A 22,882-nucleotide genomic window follows, 5' to 3' on the forward strand; every position below is an offset into this window, starting at 1 on the left:
AACGTGAGCTAGAAAACAGTGGAGAAACATTTTAAGATACTGTAAGAAAAAATCCGTCAAACTAGAATTTAAAAAAATGTTTTAGAGATTGGTCTCACTATGTTGCACAGGCTGTTCTTGAACTCCTGGGCTCAAGTGATTCCCCCACCTCCTCCCAAGAGGCTGGGACTACAGGTGTGTGTCACTATCCCTGGCTTTCCAACAATTTGAAAAAATACTCCAGAAAACTACCTTTCAACATGAAGGCAAAATAAAATTTTTTTCAGATGTATATAGACCTAAAAGAATTCATCAGAAACAGACTTGCACTTAAAACACAAGGAAAATAAACACGTGGAAATTTGGATCTACACAAAGAAAAGAAGAACCTTGGAATTGGTAAATATAAATACTCTTCTTCCTATTTTTATTTTTAAAGAGATGATCAATTATTTAAAGCAACAATAATAATGTCCAGGAGTGGTGACTCATGCCTATAATTTCAGTACTTTGGGAGGCCAAGACAGGAGGACTGCTTGAGGCAGGGAGTCTGAGACCAGCCTGGGCAACATAGCAAGAACCCATCTCTACAAAAAATTAAAAAAAAAAAATAGCTGGGTGCAGAGGCATGTGCCTGTAGTACTAGCTACTCGGGAGGCTGAAGCAAGAGTATCACTTAAGCCCAGGAGTTCAAGGCTGCAGTGAGATGTGACTGCACCACTACACTCCAGGCTGGGGGACAAAACACGACCCTGTCTCTTAAAAAAAGGGAAAAAACAATAATAATGATGTATTGTAATATTTATAACATGTAGAAGTAAAATTGCAACAATAGTATAAAGGCAGGGAGAATATACTGAAGTAAGATTCTTATACTACAGGTGAAATAATATAATACACTTGAAGGCATGTGATGAGTTAAAGATTTATATCATAAATTCAAAAGCAGAGTTTCTCAATAGAGGCAGTATTGACATTTGGAACTAGATAACTCTTTGTTTTGGGGACTGTCCTGTATTTAGAAGGATATTTAGTAGCATCCTTGGCCTCTTCTCACCATATAGCAGTAGCACTTCTTCCGTTATAACAATAAAAATGTCTTCAGACTTTATTAAATATCCCCTGGTGATGGGAAGGGAGGGGGGCAAAATCACTTTCACTTGAGAATCTCTGGAATTAAAGAATTCAAGACAATGTGGTATTGGTTGCAAGATGAACAAATAGGTCAGTGTTACAGAATAGAGTCCAAAAATAGACCTGTATGTATATGGTCAACTAATTTTCAATAAAGGAACAAAGGTGATTCAGTTGATAATGATGGTCTTTTTAACAAACAATTCTGGAACAATTTGCTGTCCATATGCAAAAAAAATAAAAAAGTAAAAACTTCATAACTCACATTATGGTAAAGTAACTAAAAATGGATCATGGGCATAAATGCAAAACTTGAAACTGTAAAACTTCTAGAAGAAAATATAGGAGAAAATTTTTGGAACCATGGATTAGGCAGTGACGTCTTAGACAATGCACCAAATAACACAACCCATAAAAGAAAAAAGTTATATTTTTCATCAAAATTAAAAATTCCTGTTCTTTGGAAGACTCTGTTAAGAGAAAGAAACTGGGAGAAAGGACTTGAGCCCAGAAGATATAAAGAATACTCAAAATTCAGTTGTAAGAAAATAACCCAATAAAAATGGGCAAAATATTTGAAGATATACAGATGGAAAATAAGCTTATTTACAAACATTGAACGTTATTGGTCTTTATGTAAATACATAAAACCACAATGAGCCATCACCTCACATCTACCAGAATGGCTAGAATAAAAACATGTATAACTTCAAGTGTTGGTGAGAATGTGGAAAAGCTGGAATCCTTGTGAACTGCTGATGGGCTCATGCCTGTCATCCCAACATTTTGGGAGGCTTAGGTGGGAGGATTGATTGAGCCTGGGAGCTCAAGGTTGCAGTGAGCTGTAATGGTGCCACTGCACCCCTCAGCCTGGGCTGCCGAATAAGACTTTGTCTCAAAAAAAAAAAAAAAAAGTTAAGCACACATTTACCATATGACCCAGCAATTATACACTTACACATATACTCAAGAAAAATAAAATTGTATGTATGTCCACACAAAGATTTGCAGGCAATGTTTATAGCAGCCTTATTCATAATTACCAAAAAGTAGAAACAACCCAAATGTCCATCAACTGGTAAATGGATAAGCGAAATGTCATATAACCATACAATAGAACTACTATTCAGCAGTTAAAAATAACAAACCATTGAACATGCTGTAACGTGAGTAAAGCTCAAAAACATTATGCTAAGTGAAAGAAGAAAGATGTAAATAACCACCTGTGACATGATTACACGCTGTACGGAATGTCCAGAAAGGCAAATCTGTTAGCAAGAAAGTATGTTAGGATTGTCTGTGACTGGAGATGGAAATAGGGATTAACTGCACAAAGGTATGAATGGTTTTTTGAGGGGGGAAGATGATGGAAATATTCTAGAACTGGATTGTGGTAATGGTTGTATTCTGTAAATTTTCCAAAAATCATTAAATTATACACTTGAAGTGGGTAAATTTTATGGTGTATATATTATACCTCAATGAAGCAGTTTTTTTAAAAGGAGATCATGATGCTTGTAAGATTTTACATTCCACTTTTTTCACTAAAAATCATAACATATATATTTGTTAATGTCATTAACGACAACTTGAAAACATTTTTCTAATAACCACTTAATATTCCTGAATATATACATACCCAAAATTAATAGTTTCCCTCTAGGTCATTTGTAATTTTAAAAAATAATGCTGAGGCAGGAGGATCTCTTGAACCCATGAGTTTGAGACCAGCCTGAGCAGCATAGAAAGACTCCATCTCAACCAGGCACGGTGGCTCATGCCTGTAATCCCAGCATGAGGTGGTTCATGCCTGTAATCCCAGGCCCAGGCGGGTGGATCACTTGAGGTCAGGAGTTCAAGACCAGCGTGGCCAACATGGTGAAACCCCGTCTCTATCAAAAAAATACAAAAATTAGCCGGGCATGGTGGTGCGTGCCTGTGATGCCAGCTACTCCGGAGACTGAGGCAGGAGAATCACTTGTACCTGGTGGCGGAGGTTGCAGTGAGAAAAAATCACACCACTGCACTCCAGCTTGGATGGACTCCATCTCAAAAAGAAAGAAAAAAAAAATCTCTACCAACACACACACACACACACAAACACACACACACACACACACACACACACACGGCGAAAAAAATCAGCAAGGAGTAATCCTAGCTACTTAGGAGGCTAAGTCAGGAGGATCTCTTGAGTCTAGGAGTTTGAGGTTACAGTGAGCTTATTGCACCACTTGCACTCCAGCTTGGGCAACAGAGCAAGACACTGTCTCTACAATAAAATTGAAATTAAAACAATGCTTTGTTTAACCTTTCTGTGCATATTAACTATGTGACCTTGGACACGTTCTTTAACCTCTCTTAGCTTTAATTTTCTCTTAGGGGCCGGGCGTGGTGGCTCATGCCTGTAATCCCAGCACATTGGGAGGCCGAGGCGGGCGGATCAAGAGGTCAGGAGTTTGAGACCAGCCTGACCAACATGGTGAAGCCCTGTCTCTACTAAAAAGACAAAAAATTAGCAGGGCATGGTGTCACAGGCCTGTAATCCCAGCTATTCGGGAGACTGAGACAGGAGAATCACTTGAACCAGGGAGGCAGAGGTTGCAATGAGCCGGGGTTGTGCTATTGCACTCCAGCCTGGGCAACAAGAATGAAACTCCATCTCAAAAAACAAAACAAAAAAGAAAAAAATCTAATAGGAAAAATGGGCACGATTAATAGTTCCTGTTGGCTGGGCATGGTGGTTCACGTCTGTAATCCCAAAACTTTGGGAAGCCGAGGTGGGCGGATCATATGAGGTCGGGTGCTCTAGACCAGCTGGGCCAACATAGTGAAACCCCATCTCTGCTAAAAATACAAAAATTAGCCAGGTATGGTGGTGTGTGCCTGTAATCCCAGCTACTCAGGAGGCTGAGGCATGAGAATCACTTGAACCCAGGAGGCGGAGTTTGCAGTGAGCTGCGATCGTGCCACTGCACTCCAGCCTGGGCAACAGAATGAGACTCTGTGTCAAAAAAAAAAAAAAAAAAAAAAAGGAGTTCCTGCCTCTTAGGTATAACATGGCTGTTCTAAGCATTATCTAAAATCAAATGTGAACCATTTCGCATGAAAATGGCAATCACCAATTCGATTTTAGCCATCATTACTGCCCTCAGCAATCATTATAAATCTTCAAATTTATGACTATTTTCTCAGAATAGGATCATATAAGTGAAATTCCAGGGCTCATTTTAAAAATCCTTCTCTCTAAGTTAGAAGTAGCACAAAACATTCTCGGCTCTTTTCCGGTCCCTATTCTGATACTCGGAACCCAGTGTGGTTCGCCAGCTTTTTGCTCTGTTACCTTGGCCTGATGCTTCTGAGAGCTCCCTGGCTCTGTGCTTCCCATTCTCTCCAACCAAACCGATCAGTCTTGTGATTTCTCTCCTACTGGGAGATGGACTGTGTAACCTTGAATAAAAAGAGTGGACAAAAGAGCAATGGGTAATCATGAATGTTATTATTCCTCATAGGTAACATAGCTGCCTTTTCCTATGGATCACTAGTATCTAAACACAGAGAATTGGGATATGGGGTCTTCAGGATTCTCTACAAAGTCCAATGGGGAAAAATTGTTGGTATTTGTATTTTCATATCTACAGGCCGTGTTGTATGTGGTTATGCTGCCTGCATTTCTTAATGGGGTGGACAAGGCCCTCCGTTCTTTACCTCCATGTACTTCTCCAGCTTTGTCCCTTGCTATCACCTCCCTGCAATGTGATACTAAAATCATACAGCAGGTCTTGCTATTTTCTCAAATGTGCCATGCTTTCTCTCCCACAAGGCTTTGTATATCATGTTCTCCAACCTTGAACACTCTCTGCCTACTCCTGCCTCCTTCATTTGGCTAACTCCTACTTACAATCCAGGCATCCTCTTAAACCCTACTTCTTCCTGGAAGTTTTCCTGTCCTGAAGTTGGAGTTTGGTGCTCCATGGCTAAGCTCCCATGGCACTCTGTCACTACCCTTACTGGATCTAAATTGCCTGTTTATTTGCCTTCATCCTGATCACACTATGTGGCAGCCATGGGGTTGCGTCGCTGTGATCTCCCTTCAAGAAAGAACTGGCTATTTAGCTGCAAGGAGTGCAGTTAGCTGACAGCCTCCAGCTGTTAATGCCTTCGAGTTCTGCCTGAGTGACTGAGTATAACAGTGGCACCAGGGCCAACTCAGGACTCCTTTAGTAGGGAATCTTTGGGTTGGCTAAGACTTCATCAGATCTGCATTGTAGTCTGATGCTCTGTCTTCCTCATCCTGCCTCCTCCCTCTTTCCTTTGTCATATCCGCTTTTTGGCATAAAGGATTCCCTTGTCCAATCCTGCTTCCTCACCCTTTCACATTCACAGCTTACTCTCCAATAAGCCTCCTGAAATTCTTACTTTGTCATATGCATCTGCTTTCTGGAGAATCTGGGTAACATAGACAATGAGCCCTTTAAAAGTAGGGACTACATTCTTATTCAAATTGCACCTCCAGCTCCCAGAACAACACACAGTAGGATCTCAATAAATATCTATGAAAGGATTGAATGAATGAATGAATGAATGAACATTCAAAATAGTATTCAACATTGAATGACGTTTTGATCTTATATAATTCACAGGTGCTGGTCAACATTCAAGAACATTCTGATTTGAAGACTCAGATTTATTTATAAAATGCACCGCAAAAATGACATAATTGTGCATTTTTCAAGTGAGTATTTTCCAGCGGTTGGATTTATGCCAAATATATAATTTACCCCTTAGGATAATCCCGTGGGCTAATGTAGTTGAGCATGAATCATAATAGATATTTGTACTTGAAATTACACAACAGCTATAAAACTGCTATTTACTATCAAAATAGCAAATTTTAAATATTACTGCTTATGCCTGGAAATCCCATCTAAATGTTGTTTTACAGAATAAAATCCAAAAGCGTTAAAAGCTTTTCAAAATCTAGGCTCTATTTATTTGGCACTTGCCACACTATTATGTATGTGAAATATCTAGCTAGCTAACTCCCCCACTAGATCATAAACTCCTTGAGGCAAGCAAACTACTAATTTAATAAAATTAAAACCCATTTTCATCAATAAATTAATATTATATAATAAGAAATTAATAAATTTTTATTAACCTACCAAATATCATTAAACATCTACTATGTCCCAGGCACTGTGCTAGGTGCTTTGGGAGCAGCAGTGAGTGAAACAGACAAGGCTTATGGCCCCCATGAACTCTCTCAGTGTGGATGAGGGTTGTCAAAAATAATTACCCAAATAATGAATATGTGCAATAATAGAAGTGGGAGAGTGGCTAAAAAATAATGCCTCCAAAGAATATTCATGTCAAACACTGGAACTTGTGATGTGATTTTATTTGGGAAAAGAGTCTTGGAAAATGTAATCAAAGATGAAGAGACAATCGTGGCTTATCTGGGTGGGGCCTAAATGCTGTCCAGAGATCCTCACCCGAATCCTTATAAGACACACAGGGGAGAAAACACACAGAAAGGGGGGAGGCAACATGACCACGGAGGCAGAAACTGGAGAAATGCAGCCACAGACCAAGGAATGCCTGGAGCTACCAGAAGCTGGAAGAGGGAAGGAAGGATTCTCTCCTAGAGTTTTAGGAGGGAACATGACCCCGCCAACACCTTTATTTTGGATTTCTGGTCTCCAGAACTGCAATAAAATATATTTCTGTTGTTTTGAGCTAGGAAGTTTGTGATAATTTGTTATAACAGCCACGAGAAACTAACACAAAGGAGTAAATAAACAAGGATCTGGGGGTCTGGGAAATGACTGTGCATAGGCCTCAGTCCTCGCCATGTTTTCCTGCTTTCCATATTCTATGGCATGTTAAGATATTGTCTCATTTTCTGGACTTTGCATTTTTTCTTCCCTGATTGATATACTCTCACTTTGCCCGTGCCTAAAAAGTTGGAGATTAATTCCCGCAGGTTTAATTTTAACCCCTCTTGCTGTGGATTCTCTGCAGTCTATGCTTCACATTCTTGGAAGAACACCACTGAGCTCTATCAGGCTGGGTATTTATAATGACAGATAGAGAACGGCTTCAAAGGCACGCTTGCAACTCTCTAACATGCTTTTACACTTTACTGTGATGTGGCGTAAAGTACACAAGCAGACGCCATGAGTTCCGCATTTCAGCTCAGCTTCTGACACTCACTGATTGCCTGATCTTTGACAAGTCATTTAGGGTATTTATGCTTCAATTTCTTCATGTGAAATCAGGATTTCTCTGGCTTTAAAAATAACCATAATTCCATAGTCAATTTTTTTTTACATTTGTGCAAAAACATTTATGTAAATTGACTTGGGGTCCTATATAACGAATTCAGTAAGTAAAAAGTTCTGCAGTACATATTATCTAAAAGGAGGAGAATCTATACTCTTCGATACTGTGCCTCTCTTGGTTTTGCACAAATCATTCCCCATAAATCAGATGTACAGGTAATCACAAGTCTTGACTGTGTCCCCAGAAATCACAACTCAAAAGTCAACCTTTAGGAATCCTTTAAAAAAAAAAGTTATGTTTCATGACGGAATTTCACTTGGTAAGCTTAAACAAGTAGTATAAGCTAAGTTATTCAACCAGAAGAGGTTTACCGTCATACTTCCTTGATGAGTTTGGTAATAAACAGGCCCTGGCCGGTGCCTGTGGTTTATTCATTATTATTATTATTATTACTCATTATTCTAACACATCTCTGGGTCTGTGCTCTAGGCAAACCAAGTCTAAACACATCCCTTCCCTCACTCTTCCTCCTCACCCCCATTAGTTCTATGACACAAGATAATATTAGTCACTTACATAAACTAGTAGATATTCATCAATTAGCCCACTCCTTTGCTTGGCACTGCAGAGATCAGAAATGTGTGACACACAAATGGCTGTCGACATCAAAGAGCTTATCTGCACAAAGATAGCCAAGGATTCATGTCAGCAGCATATTGTGAGGGCCAATGTAGGAGTACTTGAATTTGTTATAGAAGCAGATAGCAGGAAGCAAATACTGTGGTCTGCTAGACTGGAAGTTAGCCCATTGATCTGAGCTTTCCAGTTCACCATTGTGTCCCCAATGCCTAAGACAGTTTCTGCAATAAAGCAAGCATTCAATAGATGTGAATTGAATAGTTAAATGTATGGTCTGAACTTGGAAGGGATGGACAGGGGAAGGTTCCCAGAAGAAGAGAAACCCTGAGTTAGGGTTTGAAGAATTGAGAGACATTAGGTGATAGAAGGCAAGAGGGAACTTCTAGAGATGCTATAAGCCAAGTTGCAGAAATAGACTTTTTGTAGAGGTAAAGGGAGAATGTGGATGCTAGATTAATGCTGAGATTGATTCTTAAAAGGTTAATGTTGTTTCAGTTTATGGCTTACACATTGTTGAATAGTAAGAGTCTGCTTCTAACATTTGTTAATTTTGGCACTGGAAACAAGAGGTTCAAGGACCTGGGAGAGATGCACAGCCTCCCTCTGAGGCCGACTTGCAACAACTTTTCCAATCAGGTGCCAAAGTCTCTATGTGGCTCTAATACCTCCAGTTATGTAGTGATACTCTGTAGTTGGGACCACAACATTTGTGTGGTTATTAGCTACTGAGTCTAGAAGGTATCATTTCATGTTACTATGAACTGGGCCTATAATCCTAGAACATATGCCTTTGATAACTGTCCCAGGGAGAAGCCATTTTCCAAAATTTTCCAGAAACTATCACAGGGGATGGCCAGGACTAAGGTGAGATCCTAGCCCTTCCTAGCGCTCTGTGATTCTTCTCCCTGCATTTGATTCTGAAGATTTAAATGTCCAAATCTGGTCTTGCTTCTTTGCTTACTTCCTAACAATTGCCATGGAGTCAGGTGGCACAGCAAAAGGTACATTAAATACAAAGATGCTCTGTTTAAGACCTATGTGGCTTCTATTACTCACTGAGTCAGAACTAACATTTTTACTCTTTACGTCAAAACTATTCACCAGAGTTCTTTGGGCTACTCCATTTCTCCCTCCTTAACTTATGCCTCAATGTATCAGGCTGTCTATTAGCAGGAAGCTTGGTGTATGGGACATTGGCTCAAAACAGCTTCAGATTTGATTCTGTTATTTATCAGCAATGTGGCTCTCCCCTGACCAAGTTTCATTTTCCACCAGGTGAAATGAGAGCAATCATACCTCACATATCATCCTCACAAACTTATTGATAAACTTCTCATGAGACCATGCATTTCTAACAGGCTTTGTAAATGTGAAGCACATAAACATGTAAGGAATAATTATTTTCATTTTTTGCATCTTCTCTACACATATGGCAGTCTCAAATTACTTAGCAGTTCTGTTCCATTGAACAAAGAGCTACTGAACTCCGAAGATTTTCATAAAAGCTGAGCCAGAAAAGTGTGTTGACAATTTCCTTTGAATTTCATCTCTTAGAATTTGCTTCTATAGCTGCTTATCTTTTTGCCAGTTCCTAAATGCTCTTGTGACTAACACTCTGGAGCACTCAATAAATGTCAGTTGAATTAATATATGAATAATGCAGTGTTTATTAGTCAAGATAGTCTAAGCTATGCTGCAATAACAGATAATCCCTGAAATCTCAGTGACTCAGCCCAACAAAACTTTATCTTTTATTCATGTAAAACCTGATGCAGGTCATGGGACAGGGGTACGCTCTTAATGACTCAGAGGGCCAGGGTTCTTCTGTATTATGAATCAAGACAATGGTTCCCAAAGTTGCTTCAGGGAAGGAAGAGAAAGATGGAGAAAGCTCTAGACTTTTAACTACCATAGCCTACAAATGTCATTTTCACTCACTAATTGGCCAGAACTAATTGTACAGCCAACCAAACTGCAAAAGAGGCTAGAAAATGTAGAAGAGCAAATGAAATAGTTGTTGAGTGCCAACTTCTCTGAAACACGATGCCCTCCACCTCAATAGGAGTCATTGTCTCTTACTCCCAATACAGATTGCAGGGAAATATAACAATATGTAAGACAGACAAAGGCCAGGTGCAGTGGCTCACACCTTTAATCTCAGCACTTTGGGAGACCAAGGTAGGAGGATTGCTGGTGTCTACGAGTTTGAGGCTAGCGTGAGCAACATAGCAAGAGCCTATCTCTACAAAAAAATCAAAAATTAGCTAGGCATGGTGGCACGTGCCTGTAGTCCCAGCTGCTCAGGAGACTGAGGTGGGAGGATCACCTGAGGTGATCACCAGGAGGTGAAGGCTGCATTGAGCTGTGATCGTGTCACTCTACTCCAGTCTGGGCAACAGAATGAGACACTGTCTCAAAAAAATAAAAGAAAAATTCCCTGATTTTCTGGAGGTTATATTGAGGTGAAAGAGTGAGAACATTTTGGCTTCATTTTAGTTTCATAATATCGTGTACTGTTTATCCTTCCATTTCAATTATTGTTTGACCTTCTACTTCAATTGTGCCGTTTTTGAGGGTGTCAAAATTTTTTGAAAGAATAAGGCAGGGACCATTCTAACAGCTCTGTGCTTCTCCCTAGGGAAATGAGACTTGTGTCTCTTGCTTCAGCTCCTGTCTGCTGGTCATGAGGTTCAAAACTCCCTGTGATTTCAGCTGGGAAGATGGCAGAGGAAAGGAAGTCCAGCACCTTCCAGCTGGACTTGTTTGGATTGGCACAGTTTTTGTAAGCAGTCGCGACTCCAGAGCTGCTGGAAAATGTGCTTATCACCCTAGAGGATTGAGTGGGAAAGGGAAGATCCTAACTGACAGAGTCTGAATGAGAGCCAATGGAAAATGAGCCTCAGTCTTTTGGTAGGTGGGTGGGAAGAAGATATGGGGTCCAGCCACAGGGTGTGAGCAAGCTGTGATATTATCTTTATTATTGTAGCCAGATAGAATGAAATCCTAAGACGGATAGAATCTTAGCCAGATAGAATGGAATCCTAGAATGGAATCCTGGCGCAGTGGCTCACGCATGTCATCCCAACTACTTGGGAGGCTGAGTCAGGAAGATCACTTGAGACCAGGAGTTCAAGAGCAGCCTGGGCAGGACAGTGAGACTCCCATCTCTAAAAATATATAGATATAGTCAGGCACAGTGGCACGTATCTGTTGTCACAGCTTCTCAGGAGGCTGAGGCAGGAAGAGGGCTTCAAGCTAGGAGTTCCAGTCTGCAGAGAGCTATGATCATGCCACTGCCCTCCAGACTGGGTGACAGAGCAAGAATGTCTACAAAAAGTAAACTAAAACTAAAAAAAATAAAGAATAGAAACTTATTGTTAATTTTCATTGAGTGAATGAGAAATATATCCAGTTATGTTTCCTTCTTTTCCATTTCCCTTTATCATTGGGCTTCTCTCCAGTGTAAAGGGAAGATATATATTTTGATGCCTTCCAAAACCCTGATACCAATCTCTGGGCTGACTTCACTGAACATTACTTGCTCCTCCTATGCAGACTAGCATTTCTTGATTCTCTGCACTTAATACCTATACTACGTGTTGTTAATATCCATTTCCACCACCTCTACCTCCACTTGGTCTTGTATCACATGGGCCAGAAAGCTAAAAATTATACTCTCAGTTTCCTTGACTGTTAAGTTTGATACAATTTAGAGTCCAGCGATGAGTTGTACGCTAATGAGATTAGAAAGTGTAATGGAAGAGGGTCATTCTCCTTAGTGTCAGTATTGGCTGATGCACATGCTCATCAAATGGGAGCTTGTGCAGTCACCAGAAAGCTGGTGTGAAAACCGATTTGAGGCTCTGGGGCAGCTATGATGGTGAATGTGGTTTCCTGCAACCTCCTGAACTGGGTGGCAGCTGCAAGAGAAGCCTTGAAGCTTATCAGTGGCCCTGTGTCTTCAGTTCCTGCCATCTCACCTACATTTTGTAACCACTTATTTTTCTATTTTAAACCCTCTTCTGATTGAAATACCATCTTAGTCCATTCAGGCTGCTTTAACAAAATATCATAGATTAGGTGACTTACAAACAAGAGAAATTTATTTCTCATACATCTGGAGGCTGGGAAGTCCAAGAGCAAGGCTCCAACATATTTGGTGTCTATTGGGGGCCCACTTCCTTGTTCATAGGTAGCACCTCCCAGGAGTGTCCTCAAATGGTGGGAGTGGTGAGGGGTCTCACTCGAGCCTCCCTTATAAAGGCGCTAATCCCACATATCAGGGCTCTATCCCCTTGAACAAATCACTTCCCAATGGCCTCACCTACTAACTCTGTCACCTTGAGAGTGAAGATTTAAACATATGAATTTGGGGTGCATATAAACATCCAGACCATCGCTAGAGTGGCTTCTATTTCCTGCATGTATTTTCTGACTTATAATAATGTATAGAATGTATAGAAGCAGTGCTTCAATACATTATCTTACTGGGATATTCAGCCTGCTTAGAGTCACTCACTCAGTAAAGGTTAGAGTCAGGATACACATTCTAAGATCCATGTTCTTATCGTTGTTCCATGCTGCCTCCTCCTTAGCCTTCAAGACCCAAATCAGATTTTACTTTCAGTCTCAGCCTCTGCCTTATTCCTCCATTCCCAGGACATGTCTGTCCCACACCTCTTCTTACTGGCTCATTCTGCCTAACATTGATATTTAATTTTCCTCTCTAATTTTAGTCCCATGAAAAAAAAAAAAAAAAAAGTTAAGGAAAAACAAGCTAGCTCATAAGCAAAAAAAAAAAAAAAAAATGCTTTCTCATGTGTATTTTTAATGTTTGTCGGATGGCACCATGCTAGCAAGCTTGTCCAACCCACAGCCGTATGTGGCCCTGGATGGCTTTGAATGTGGCCCAACAAAAATTTGTAAACTTTCTTAAAACATTATGAGATGTTTTTGTGACGATTTTGTTTTTTCAGCTCATCAGCTGTCATTAGTGTTAGTGTACTTTATGCGTGACCTAAGACAATTCTTCTTCTTCCAATGTGGTCCAGGGATGTCAAAAGTGCATAAAAACACAGCACAGAAGGAAAACCTCTGCTCTTTAATTTAAGCTGATACTCCTCCTCCAAACCATATAACTCAAGAACTGTAGGACAGTTATAAGAACTTCTGAGGGATGCACATTCTGGTGGAGGAAGTGAGGCAGGAGAACAGGGTCCAGAGGGAGGGAACCTGAGGCCGATTTCACGCTGACTTCATATAACTGAATCGAAAGGAAAACCCCAACTTTCCATGCCTAAGTAACAAAAGAACCAGAGGCTACTCCCTTTGCAAAGCCCCCTACTCCCAACTTTTTTTGCCAGGCAGATGGAAAATCATGGAAACCAATCAGACATTTACATGGGAGTGTAACTTTGTAATTTCCTTTCAGCCTCTGACTGGGAGCTAAGTCTTGCTTTGCATAGAAGCCTAACCTTTGTAACTTCACTTCAGCCTCTGATCGGTTGCTTTCCACAACCAATCGGACTGACTGCGGGCCACTACTTCATTTGCATGGTGTGAACACCAGCTGGCCAATGGGAAACCTCTAGGGGGTATTTGGACCCCAGAAGATTCTGTAACTGGGGCCCTTGAGCCACTGCTCAACCCACTCCCACTCTGTGGCGTATACTTTCATTTTCAATAACTCTGCTTTTGTTGCTTCATTCTTCCTTGCTTTGATGTGCATTTTGTCCAATTCTTTGTTCAAAACACCGAGAACCTGGACAACTAGCAGTCAAACCCTCTACCAGTAACAGAGGAACCTCTATTGCCAAAGAAATGGAGGAAGAAGAAGAGGCAGAAAGAAACTGTCTAGGAATCTACTCACACAGGAAGCCCTGGGTTTTCTTCCTTGCAGATTGTTTACCCTTTTGCTTTATTTCCTCACATCTTCTACAGTCCCCTTCTGCCATTTTCTTACAGCAAACATTAAAGTGACTCCCCTGGTTTCCACATCTACAGCTCAGCCAAGGAGTCAGATCCAGCAGCAAAGACATCAGCTGTGTATACCACCAGCTTTCCTCAAAGGGAAACTTTGAAGTAATTTTCAAAGGTTAAAGGAAACTTGCCAGTCTGGAAGCTCATGGGAAAACCCAGCCCATATTTGACTTCTTTCCCATCTAAGGAGGTGAGCCCAAAGGATAATAAAACTAGAGCTTATTGGATGCTGAACACCAGGGAAATCAGAATTCAGTGGTGAGTATCTGGATTTACAACTTGATAAACTGTTTTAGGTGGTAAAGTTAGGCCTTCTTAAGTTTTCCTTATGACTTTCCCACTTGATCTCTTCCAAAATTTTGGCTCTGGCTTTTCAGTTCATGAGAATTGATGTAAGTATCAACAAAGAAGTCAGATAGGCCAGGCATGGTGGCTCACTCCTGTAATCCTAGCACTTTGGGAGGCCAAGGCGGGGGGATCACTTGAAGTCAGGAGTTTGAGACGAGCCTGGCCAACACGGTGAAACCCTGTATCTACTAAAAATACAAAAATCAGCCAGGCATGGTGGCACACACCTGTAATCCCAGCTACTCAGGAGGCTGAGGCAGGAGAATCACTTGAACCCAGGGGACAGCGGTTGCAGTAAGCTGAGATTGTGCCACTGCACTCTAACCTGGGAGACAAAAGCAAGACTCTGTCTAAAAAAAAAAAAAAAAGAAAGAAAAACAAAGAAGCCAGATAAAGCTTCAGAAGGAAAGAACCAGAGAGGAGACAAAGTAGGGACAAAGTGGGGGAGTGGGAAGGAAGGATGAGGATGTTGTGTGGGAAGGAGTTGAAGAAAGGAGAGTGGGAGCACAAGGAACCCAAGGAGTAGAAAAGCAGAGCTAAAGAACATTTCTGGGCTGGGCATGGTGGCTTACGCCTGTAATCCCAGCACTTTGGGAGGCTAAGGCAGCAGGCCTCCCACTGCTTGAGCTCAAGAGTTGGAGACCAGCCTGGGTGACATGGCAAAACCCTCTTTCTACAAAAAGTAAAAAAATTAGCTGGGCATGCTAGTGCATGCCTATCGTCCCAGCTACTCAGGAGGCTGAGGTGAGAGGATTGCTTGAGCATGGGAGGCTGAGGCTGCAGTGAGCTATGATCGCACCACTGCACTCCAGCCTGGGTGACAGAGCAAGAACCTGTCTCAAAAAAAAAAAAAAAGAAGAAGAAGAAGAAGAAGAAAATTTCTGCAATGGAAAAATTCCTCATTCAAGTCTCTCGTTTAAGAATCTACCTGATAGGCCAGGCATGGTGACTCACGCCTGTAATCCCAGCACTTTGGGAGGCTGAGGCAGGCAGATCACGAGGTCAGGAGTTTGAGACCAGCCTGGCCAACATGGTGAAACCACATCTCTACTAAAAATACAAAGATTAGCCAGGCATGGTGACGCGTGCCTGTAATCCCAGCTACTCGGGAGGCTGAGGCAGGAGAAATGCTTGAACCCGGGAGATGGAGGTTTCAGTGAGCCGAAATAGTGCCACTGTACTCTAGCCTGAGTGATAAAGCAAGACTCCGTCTCAAAAAAATAAAACAAAAAATAAAAATAAAACTACCAGAAAAACTGTTACAATATTCATCATTATTTAGATCTCCCATATTGTACCAATTAACTGGTACGTGTCCTTTACAGTTGTCATTTTCTCTAGTGTATACATGGTGTCGCATATATGACAGTCACCACACAGACAGTCACCTCTGTGTGGTTTCTGGACCAGCAGCAGCACCTGCAAGCTTGTTAGCAATGCACACTCTCAGACCCTGCTCTGGCCATCCTAGATGAGAATCTGCCTTTCAACAAGTTTTTCATATGATTCATGAGCACAGTAAAGACTGATAGGCACTGCCTTACAACCTCAGACAAGAATGAGCAAGAGAGTGACAATGAGTGAGGGAATGAGTTTGCTCTGAGGAGGCTGGTATGAAGGCGAGTATGCCCTTTGCTGAACACTCGATTCCTTGGAAGACTAATGAAGATTAAGCAGTGGACAAGCTGATAGTAGACTAATGAGTATTGCCTGACCACAAACCAGGAAAACCTGGTTATACCAGAAGCTAGTGGTTCTCAAAGTTTATTGTGCATCAGAATCACCTGGAGAGCTCATTAAACCGTAGATTGCTGGACTCTATTGCTCGACCCTCCCCACTCCAGAGTTTCTGGTTCAGTAGGTCTAGAGTGGGCCTGAATGTTTCACCAGTTGCTAGGTGAAGCTGACAGTGCTGCTCTAGGAACAACACACTGAGAACAACTGTCCTAAGCGATAAAGACATTTAGATAAAAGAATCTTGCTCCTATAAATTATTTGGGATAATTAAGGTCTCAAATCCCCTATCGAATTTGTCACTGGAGACTAGACCGCTTTATAGTGACTTCCAGAAAAAGCCCCTCATGGGAAAACCCGCATGTATTTCAGCCAGCTGCATGGGGTTGAGAGCTAATTAACAGGGAAGCTAGAATGGTCTTGCTTTCCCAGGCGTGCCATCCAGCAAACCCAGAGACAGTGGGTTGTTGAAGAAAATTATACAGATGAGACCTGGAAGCTGCCATTTCATTGGGGGAAGATTTTGCCTTTTCATTACAAGAGAAAGCTAACATTTCCCATCTTTCCTTCCACCAAAAGTAGGCAAGCATAAAACCAAAGCCAATTTCTTACAATTTAGTAACCTCAGTACCAACCAATTATATTCCCGGGACATGAGAAACAGCTGTTGTAACATTAGAGCTCGAACAGTTTCATCTCAGCTATTTAAGGGGATAAAAGAGCCAATATTTTCATTCCCTCGTGATATTATCAAGACATGATAAACAACCAGGACTACAGTATTAATTACATTAATTTGGAGAGAAGAGGGACCACTTTAATTGCTCCAAGCTGGAGAATAATTTTTTATGGGCAATCATTCCATAAATTCACATTAGAAAGAGTACTTTGTCTTATATTATCAGCAACAAAACTTCTGGAAGCAAAAATCAACCACCACTCCCTTTTAAGGTAGACTTCAATATAAAAAATAAAATCTTACTGTTGCTATGTATCAGTTGTTCAACCTGACATGTTGAGCTGTTTGGTAAAAAGAAACATAGGGAAGGTATTTGTCCTTTAAGAATTCGTAATCCAAAAAAGGAAGTAGTACCAACAGCTAAATTTGAGTACTTTCTTATATATAAAACATATATGAAGAGAGTGTTGCCTCCATCTCGGGGTTAAGAAGATCAAATGAGGACATGGGAAGAGCATCCGGAAGAATAGCTAATAGATGCTAATTCACGCCTCTAATCTCAGCACTTTGGGAGGCCGAGGCAGGTGGATCACGAGGTCAGGAGATCGAGACCATCCTGGCTAACAAGGTGAAACCCCCATCTCTACTAAAAATACAAAAAATTAGCTGGGCATGGTGGCAGGCGCCTGTAGTCCCAGCTACTCGGGAGGCCGAGGCAGGAGAATGGAGTGAACCCAGGAGACAGAGCTTGAAGTGAGCCGAGATCACGCCACTGCACTCCAGCCTGGGCAACTGAGTGAGATTCCGTCTCAAAAAACAGAAACAAAAAAAATACCTGGATGATGAATTGATCTGTGCAGCAAACCACCATGGCACATGTTTACCTATGTAACAAATCTGCACATCCTGCACATGTATCCCTGAACTTAAAATAAAAGTTGAAGAAAAAAAAAAAAAGATCAAATGAATGATGGACATCAAAATGCTCTAAAAGCCATAACACCCTAAAAAAACAGAAGAGAAAAGGGACATATCATTTATTGAATGCCTTCTACATGAGGCACTGAGCTAGGTACTTGACTTACATAGTCATATTTTAAAACTCATAAGGAACTCTAGAACGAAAGGAAAACATAAAACGGAGAAAATATAATAGTGAAATGCCAGTTTTGTCAACATGGAAATTATTCAGATAAAATCCAATTTTTTCAATGTGGAAATTATTCAGATAAAATGTTTGACTCATATTAAGTAATAAGATATATACATATTAGCTACCATAAGAATCATCTCTCACGGCCAGAATAAATATTCTTTCACCACAATAAATATTTGTTTACCTGATAGGTAGCCACATGCTGAAATCATTCAAGCATATACTACAGTTTGGGTAATAAAAACATATGTAAGTAAATCTACTAAAGCTCCTGGAATTAAAACCTGCACTCAGCTCCAATGTTTGGGATGGTGGAATATGGATGGAAAGGCTCTGGAGAATTCAGAGTGGCTCTAGGAAGTAGCTCCTAAGAGCTGTTGGATGCAGCAGGTGTTGCTGTGGCTTTGAATTCACGGTTTGTAATTCAGGGCCCAGGGAATTCCACCTAGGTTTACAGGAGCACTTGTTCTAGAAAATCCCTATGAACAGTGCCAATATTGTCACATTTGCTAGATACTCCTTCAGGTTCTGCCCGAGCTACTATGAAGCAGTTGTGGGGAGTGGATCTTCCAATGCTCAAAATGCTCTGGAAACTTGAATTGAGGATAAGAGCAGTTCAGCATGGAACTAGTACCAAGACTCACACTAACGAAGAAGGGGTTGGAAGAAATTGAAAGAATGCTCTGGGGTTGTGCATTCCCCATTGCAGAATTGGGGGCCCTGCTGTAAATGGGGAGTACTCACCAGAGAATGAAAAACTTTGAATGTTGCAAAGTTCTGAACCACAGGGTTCTTTTTCATGTAGAAATACCTTCATAATGTATGTATCCATAGGGGAATAGCTTGAGTAAAATGTAGAGCAACTATGAACACACCGAACCACTCAGTACAACGGTATATATCAATATGGTAATGTGTGAAATATATTGTAGAGAGAGAATTTTGATTGCAAACAGTATTATTTTATATGATCTCACTTTTATTTAAAAATGCAAAGATTTGAATGGAAAAATATTGTAAGTGTATATGTGGAAATATTGACATTATCACTTGATAATGGGTATAGGAGTATACCCATATCCATTATAATGGGATAATGGTTATCTTCTCTTCACTTATTTATGTTTCCTGAATTTTCTACAGTACTATGTAACTTTTAAAAATATAAATTTTCAGAACTGGAATTATTTTTGTTATCAAGATAGCAATAAATAAAACTTGTTGGAAGCTGACCGTACCACATAGTGTCTCACCTTTGTGAGGCCATTTTCTTCTCACAATGGGTAATAAGGCTGTTCTTTAATGAGAGGAGGTGTTACTCCAAGGAAGCAAACAAATCAACATTAATTGTAGAATTTCATGTGTTCTTTCTACTACTCCTAGTCATCTGGAAATTCAGCTCTTCCTGACTTCTACGTATAGCCTTCATTTTGGAAGCACGCAATAAAATTAGGAAGAGGATGAGCTGAGGGGAAAGATACTGGTATTGATAATGTCATGACTATAGATAGAGATACAGGTATAAGTTCATGTCTGTTCCTGAGTCTGGATTACCTTGGTCAAAAAAGCTTTTCTTGAATGAAGATGAATGGAAGCTATATGGGTAATATTAAAATGGCTTTCAAAAAATACATTCGGGGAGCCGCGGCTGAAGGTGCAGACATGGCCAAGTCCAAGAACCATACCACACACAACCAGTCCCGAAAATGCACAGAAATGGTATCAAGAAACCCCGATCACAAAGATACGAATCTCTTAAGGGGGTGGACCCCAAGTTCCTGAGGAACATGCGCTTTGCCAAGAAGCACAACAAGAAGGGCCTAAAGAAGATGCAGGCCAACAATGCCAAGGCCATGAGTGCACGTGCCGAGGCTGTCAAGGCCCTCGTAAAGCCCAAGGAGGTTAAGCCCAAGATCCCAAAGGGTGTCAGCGGCAAGCTTGATCGACTTGCCTACATTGCCCACCCCAAGCTTGGGAAGCGTGCTCGTGCTCGCATTGCCAAGGGGCTCCGGCTGTGCCGGCCAAAGGCCAAGGCCAAGGCCAAGGATCAAACCAAGGCCCAGGCTGCAGCTCCAGCTTCAATTCCAGCTCAGGCTCCCAAAGGTGCCCAGGCCACTACAAAGGCTACAGAGTAGGTATCTCTGTCTGCCAACGTGAGGACAGAAGGACTGGTGCGACCCCCCCACCCCCACCTCTGGGCTGCCATCTGCATGGGGCTGGGGTCCTCCTGTGCTATTTGTACAAATAAACCTGAGGCAGGGAAAAAAAAAAATACATTCATTTTAATTTAAATTTACAAAAAGGGAAGAAATACAGTATACTCAAAAACTAGACACCCTGTAGACCTAAGAAGCAACTAGACCTCAGAATAATAGATCTTACAAGATAATTATGTCTACCCAAAAGCTCCCCCACAAAATGGCATCTGCTCCTGTTTTATGATGCACTAGGGGACAATGGTATGACTCTCATCCAAATTTGGTTTTGGTTTCTTGTTAACCAATGTTTAAAAGCTGAATTGGTAGCAAAGACATTGTATCAATCTAGGTGCCCATCAACAGTGCATTGGATAAAGAAAATGTGGTACATACATACCATGGAATACTGCACAGCCATAAAAAAGAGAAAAATCATGTTCTTTGCAGCAACATGGATGCAGCTGGAGGCCATTATCCTAAGTGAACTAATGCAAAAACAGAAAACCAAATACTGCGTGTTCTCACTTATGACTGGGAGCTATGCATTGGGCACACATGGACATAAAGACAGCAACAGGAGACACTAGGGACTACTTGAGGGAAGAGAGAGAGAGCAGGACAAGGACTGAAAAACTACCTATTGGGTACTATGCTTAGTACGGGGGTGCCAGGCTCAATTGTACCCAAAACCTCAGCATCACACAATATACCTTTGTAACAAACCTGCACAGAAGAAACCATCCGTGGCCTATTCAATATCCCACCCTTCTTCCTTGCTAACACAATACTAATTGTGTTTGGGTATTGAGCAGTAATCTGCTGGGGAAAGCAGGCTTTGCTCTGGTGGATTATTGACCATCGAAGTCGTGGTCATTGCATTCTCTTTTGCTGGTGGTAGTTAGGCGTGTGATCTGTTTTTGGGCAATGCTGGAAGGGTGAGTATTCTGAAACAATTTTGTCTTTGATAAGAAAGCACAAACAGAAGCTGCTGTCACTTCCCTTTCTTCTTGCTTTTAGTTGGGGTAACAAAGATGCTTGGAGATGGGGTAGCATTAGTGCAGACATCACTGACACATTAAAGATACAAAATGGGAAATCTGAAAAACTCTATACTCTTTATGATATTTCCAATCTGCTTCCCCAACCAATGCCAATCTCTAGACCACCTGTTAAGTGAGAAGCTACTGATCAGACCTTTTGTTTAAGCCACTCTTAGTTTGGATATGCTGTTACTCACATCAGAAACAAGCCAGAGAAAGAAAATGTTACAACTCTCTTTAGTATCCTATTTTGATCTGTTTTTTAAAGTTTGCTCTTCATAATCATTTCAGATATTAAATTAGAAACTTTTGAAAATGTGTAATTTACTGTTTACCTGCCGGACACTGAAAGTCACCCCTGCAGGAAGGCAAGAAATATAAAGAAATGCAGATCCCTTCCAGCAAGGACGTTTTATTCACATCATGGTTGGCTAGACACGTACCTGCATTTGGAAGAGGAAGAGGCAGAAGACATTTTTCTGTTTACCACGAGTGGTAGCAATGCTGCTTAATCACTCTTAGACTTCAGAGGTAATGGAGGCAAAAAATTCCAGCTTCTGAAGGGTAAAGCTGGTATTCTTTGACCATATAGTTTTATAGCAAATTTCATCTTTTCTCATCTCCAAGAGAAACTTTTATTTTAAAAGGTTTAAAGTGGGAAGCACTTTATTGATGATATTGGCCATGAAGCCGGAGGAGACACGTGCACACATCCAACCTTGAGCCTTGGCAGCTTGCCTCTAAGTCCCGCCACTTCAGCAGGGCAGGGCAGGGCCAGGGAGATGGCTGTGATGCAGGACTGGATTTTGGTTTCTTGGCCATGAGGCTACTTCATTACTGCAGGGACATGTATCCCGGGAAAGCTAATGACCTCTCTCTAGAGCCAAATAAATTGAATACTTGGGTGAAGGATTTAGCCTTGAAAATGAGTTCCAGCCAGTGGTAAACCTACTGAGAATAAGGCAAATGGGCTTATAGAAACCATGTGGTAATTCTAAATGTGTGCCTACCTTTCCAGATTACAAGCAGCACTGAAATATGAACAGAAATAAATCTATTGTAAAGAAAATTCCATTTTCCTATTGGCCTGCATATTTCAAAGATGATTTATCAAAAGGATTAATTTTCAGGTTGTATTTGTTTCCAACCCTTTAGTTTAATTTAAAATTTTTCTTCTCCTTTCCCAAACTTTCCTCTCGAAATTAAATTGCATTACAGTATATTACATTGCATTACTAGAGGAATTCGCTCATCCTTCACTCATTCATTCAATACACATTTAATGAGCACTTGCTAAGTATCCAGGAAACTGGGGTAAAAAACAGATCATCCTGGTTCTCACAAAGTTAATGCTCCTTATGAGACTTCTAGTATGCAAATCAGTAATTGGAAAAAAACGTGGCTCCCGCCTGTAATCTCAACGCTGGGAGGCTGAGGCGGGAGGATCGCTTGAACCCAGGAGCTGAAGACCAGCCTTGGTAACATGGCAAAACCCTGTCTCTACAAAAAACACAAAAATTAACCAGGCGTTAGTGGTACACCTGTAGTCCCAGCCACTTGAGAGGCTGAGGTGGGAGGATCGCTTGAGCCTGGAAGGTTGAGACTGCAGTGAGCCATAGTTGTGTCACTGCACTCAAGCCTGAGGGACAGAGTGAGACCCTGTCTCAAAAATAAATAAATAAATAAATAAATAAATAAAAAAGTGTCCACA

General features: G+C 41.1%; 1 protein-coding gene and 1 pseudogene across 3 annotated transcripts in view; both read left to right on the forward strand.

Annotated features, from left to right (window-relative positions):
• SAMD12 (sterile alpha motif domain containing 12) overlaps positions 1-5,868 on the forward strand; it is a 478,056-nt gene extending 472,188 nt beyond the window's left edge. Inside the window, exon 5 of one of the 2 annotated variants that reach the window (XM_050802115.1) lies at positions 5,757-5,859. In XM_050802115.1, the coding sequence (XP_050658072.1) occupies positions 5,757-5,785 (29 nt within the window). In that variant the 3' untranslated portion in view covers positions 5,786-5,859. Of the gene's footprint in view, positions 1-5,756 lie in introns of both variants that reach the window. The other variant, XM_050802112.1, reaches the window with a different exon arrangement.
• A 13,664-nt stretch (positions 5,869-19,532) lies between these two features.
• Positions 19,533-20,193, forward strand: LOC126961563 (60S ribosomal protein L29-like; annotated as a pseudogene). Its single transcript, XR_007728332.1, has one exon. The product of XR_007728332.1 is annotated as a 60S ribosomal protein L29-like (transcript).
• The last annotated feature ends 2,689 nt before the right edge of the window (positions 20,194-22,882 follow it).

The sequence above is a fragment of the Macaca thibetana genome, chromosome 8 (genome assembly GCF_024542745.1).
Source record: "Macaca thibetana thibetana isolate TM-01 chromosome 8, ASM2454274v1, whole genome shotgun sequence".
Taxonomy (NCBI): Eukaryota; Metazoa; Chordata; class Mammalia; order Primates; family Cercopithecidae; genus Macaca; species Macaca thibetana.